At 38.9% G+C, this 3795-nt stretch overlaps 1 protein-coding gene across 1 annotated transcript in view; it reads left to right on the top strand.

The window, feature by feature from the left end:
- The window catches only part of vav1 (vav guanine nucleotide exchange factor 1), a 27066-nt gene that overhangs the window by 17823 nt on the left and 5448 nt on the right, over positions 1 to 3795 (top strand). Inside the window, exons 18-21 of the mRNA XM_016536955.1 lie at positions 1346 to 1388; positions 1470 to 1606; positions 2874 to 2939; positions 3739 to 3770. Coding sequence (XP_016392441.1) covers positions 1346 to 1388; positions 1470 to 1606; positions 2874 to 2939; positions 3739 to 3770 — 278 coding nt within the window. The remainder of the gene's footprint in view (positions 1 to 1345; positions 1389 to 1469; positions 1607 to 2873; positions 2940 to 3738; positions 3771 to 3795) is intronic.

Genomic DNA, 3795 nt, shown 5'->3' with positions numbered 1-3795 from the left:
TTTAAGGCTTAATATAATTTAAACTGATGAGTTATAAAAAAATTCACCCCCCTCACAGTTGTCATGAAGGGCAAAATTAGCTATATAGACCAAAATAATTTTTTGAACCAGGCTAACAAACATGTTTTTTTCTGCTGTAATGTTGGGCATTTTAACATGGGGAGTCTATGGGATTGACTCCCTTTTGCAGCCAGCCTCTAGCGGCCAATCGATGAATTACAGTTTAAGTCACTTCCGTGTTGGCTTCACGAGAGAGAGCGGGAGGTTGCCGCTTGGTCCCAACCAGACGTGACGTGATAAAAAATATATTTTCCATGTAGTTTTTGTCCTAACCACCCGCGACACGCGACAATAAGCGGTTCTATTTTATAAATGTTTTTTTTATTTTCTGTGACGTCGCAGCAGGAACAACATACAAAATATGACAGTGATAATCTCAGGTGATTATGTGCTTTATTCAATGTTAAAAGTGTCTAATGTGAGTTTGAATATTATTTTGCGTGCTTTATAGCCATAGTGAAAGCAACAATAGAAGTTTTACCTCAGATCTTGAAAATAAATTAAATCAAACTTGTACATTGAAACTGTGAACTCACTGGGAACCAACGAGTGTATTCCATAACAAAGATGTCACTCACTCACTCACTCAAAACTGTTCAGTCCATTCACATCTGAATGGTCTATTTTCCGTGTCCACTTTTCTTTACACTCGCCACCCTGATAGCACACGCACATCACGGAGACGTCTATTAGACGTCTGCATTACATCTGCAAGATGTAATTTTTAGAGTGTTTGCTCATCTGCAATACGTCTATTGGACGTTTCCTATCAGATGTCAAATAGACGTTTATCAGATGTCTTTAAGATGGTTAGGATTTAGAAAGTATGTAAAACTGACATTTGAAAGATGTTTACACAGCAGATGCTTTCCAGATCAAGAGACCTTTAACAGACCTCTTGCAGATGTACGTGTGCTATCTGGGGATGTTTTTGCTGTCATATCGTATCTACATTGGACGCGACAAAGCATTGCAAACCATTTGAACTTTGTGTCAGTCCGTCATAAATAGAACGAGGCATCAGTTTACTGTCGAGTGTACACAGCATCACTGATTATAATGGGTTCTATAGTATTTTGTCGCGCCGCGCCGTTCGCATCCGGTGTAGACACAATGCAAGTTAATGTCACTTTTTAATGCTGCGTTTGAATTTTCATGCCACATTATTTGAAATTACCGCAGGCCAAACATTTTTCTCTCCCTGGCCAGATGTAGCACGCGGGCCGCCTATTGAGGAACCCTGATATGATATAATATAATTAAGTTTATTTTCATGTTGTTTCAGAATAAAACGATGAGGTTGGCATCTCAAAGACAGGCCAAACCAGGTAAACACACGTCACACAGCGTCCTCACACACACACACACACACTCTGGTCCGTGTCCCTTACACACTCTGTCTTGATCAGGTCTGCCGAAGATGGAGGTGTGTGTGGATTATTACGGTCTCCCTCCGCCGCCGCTGGCGTTCGGTCAGCCGCTGCCGCTGTCTATGGGGGACGTGGTGGAGCTGACGCGCGCCGAGGTCGACCTGCAGTGGTGGGAGGTGAGGGGTCATCGCTCACACACTCACACACACACACACACACACACACATAGGTACAGGAGCGTTTCTGGACACAGCAGAACTCCTCAACAAGCCCTGTTAACATAATGACGCCATTTCATCTGTGAAGTAGCCAACATCTGAGCAGCTGAATATCAGCATAAAAGACAGATTTCTGATATCACGCGTATAGCGTTAGTTCTGGCAGGTCACGTGAGTCAAGCCTGCATCGGCTGACTCTCAGCAGATCACATCTACCTATGGAAATACGACACCTATCACAGCATTCCTATATAAGGTCTATTCAGTATTATTCAGCAGCTTTATCGCTTGCTCAGGAGCAAATTACCCTCCTCCATCCCCAGCTCCTCCTTTTGCCACAGTCGGGACTTGGCTTTTTGATATTCCTCGTTGAATCAGACTCCTTTATCTTGAATAATGTTGTTAAACTTAAATACCATTACGAACATTAATGATATCTGCTTTGTTCTGTTTGTTTACCCTAAGGGGGTTATTATTTCTGCTCTCCCTGCTCATTCATGACAGGCTGCATGGATATTTGATTGGTCATTGGTTAAGGGCAATATGCTTGTTGCTTAAGGCTTTGAGATTTTGCAATCAGTTTGTGTTGGGGGATATCAGCATATGGTTATGTTTTGGGGGCTTATTGCTGCTCTCCCTGCTCTCATCCATGCTAGGCTGCATGAATGCGCAGAGAGTTCTTGCCCAGAACAGAACCATACCGCCAAACCAAACTTTATGCTAAGTGTCTATCATTTTGACAATAGTGGTCCTGACAGAAATTTATTTAGTGTATATAATATATATATATATATATATAAACAAAATAATGCAAGTTTTGGGTTGGTCAACATTTACTGGTGAGAATTCAGCATGTTTTTAATGATGCAGCGCAGTAAACAAAAGATGGACGGCATCTAACACATCAAAGCGTAGATACTATGATAATATGAGTGTATGAAGAGAAGAGCGAGTCTCTTTCGGTTTCGATTCCCTTGTGTGTGAATGAGGTTACAGCAGGACTTCTGATCTGTGTTTATAATGGAGAAGAGAAACCTCCGTGCATCTGCACTTTCTCCTTCTCCTTTCCGCATGTCTTCAGCCGTTTATTTGTCATGTTAAATCCTGGATATGACTCAGATTGCTATGTGGTGTTGACCCATGTAAATATGAATGTACTGCATATAATAGTGCATGTATATAGATCTGACGTGTGTGTGTGTGTGTGTGTGTGTGTGTGTTTCAGGGCAGGAATCTGACCATCGGAGAGGTGGGCTGGTTTCCCTGCAGTAAAGTTCAGCCGTTTGTGCCGGTGAGTTGATCAGACGCTCAGCTGATCACATCTGATCTGTTGTTAAAATTTAGATCCAGTACTTCAATCATTGTTTCCTATACATGTTATTTATTTCCTACATTTTTCTCTTTCTCTTTTTAATTTCCCACAATTTTTAATCTTCATTATTTCCCACTTTTTTTATCCTGCATTTTTTTATTCCCTACATTTTTACATCATACATTTTTTTCCTACAATTTTTAATCTTTATTTACTCCAGTTTTTATTTTCTGCAGTTTTTAATCTTTATGTCCTACATTTTTTTTATTTTCTACAGATTTAATCTTTATTTTCTCCCTGCAATTTGTATTTATTTTTTATTTCTCACATTTTGTATTGTATTTATGTCCTACAATTTTTTTTTCTACAATTTTTAGGATTTATTTTTTTGCACAGTTTTTAATATATAAACATTTCTGACAATGTTTCCTAGTTTATTGTATAATTATAATGCAGTACTGTGAACTCTGGGATCACTAGTTAAAGTGCTTTTTTTATTCAATTTTATTTTTTCATTTGAAATTAGATTATCAGGATAACACTTTGAGTGAAACTGTAATGAAAAACGAGCATGAGTTTGATAATGTCTTTTAATTTTGGTTCATGCTTTAAGGATATATATATAGAACACAATCTGTAATCATAAAATCTTCATTTGTTTTCAGGTTTAGATTAAATTAGATGTAATTGTTTTACGTTTGGATGCACTGTAATAATCTGCCTGATAATTCCTAGTATCCACTGCTAGTAAAGTAAACGTTTTGTCTGATCTCTGTAGGCACCTTCTCCAGATTTAACAGGACTGCCCTGGTAACACACACACACACACACTCAC

This window comes from Sinocyclocheilus rhinocerous, unplaced genomic scaffold (genome assembly GCF_001515625.1).
Source record: "Sinocyclocheilus rhinocerous isolate Xijiao unplaced genomic scaffold, SAMN03320098_v1.1 scaffold937, whole genome shotgun sequence".
Lineage (NCBI taxonomy): Eukaryota > Metazoa > Chordata > Actinopteri > Cypriniformes > Cyprinidae > Sinocyclocheilus > Sinocyclocheilus rhinocerous.
This window is presented reverse-complemented; position numbering and strand designations above follow the sequence as displayed.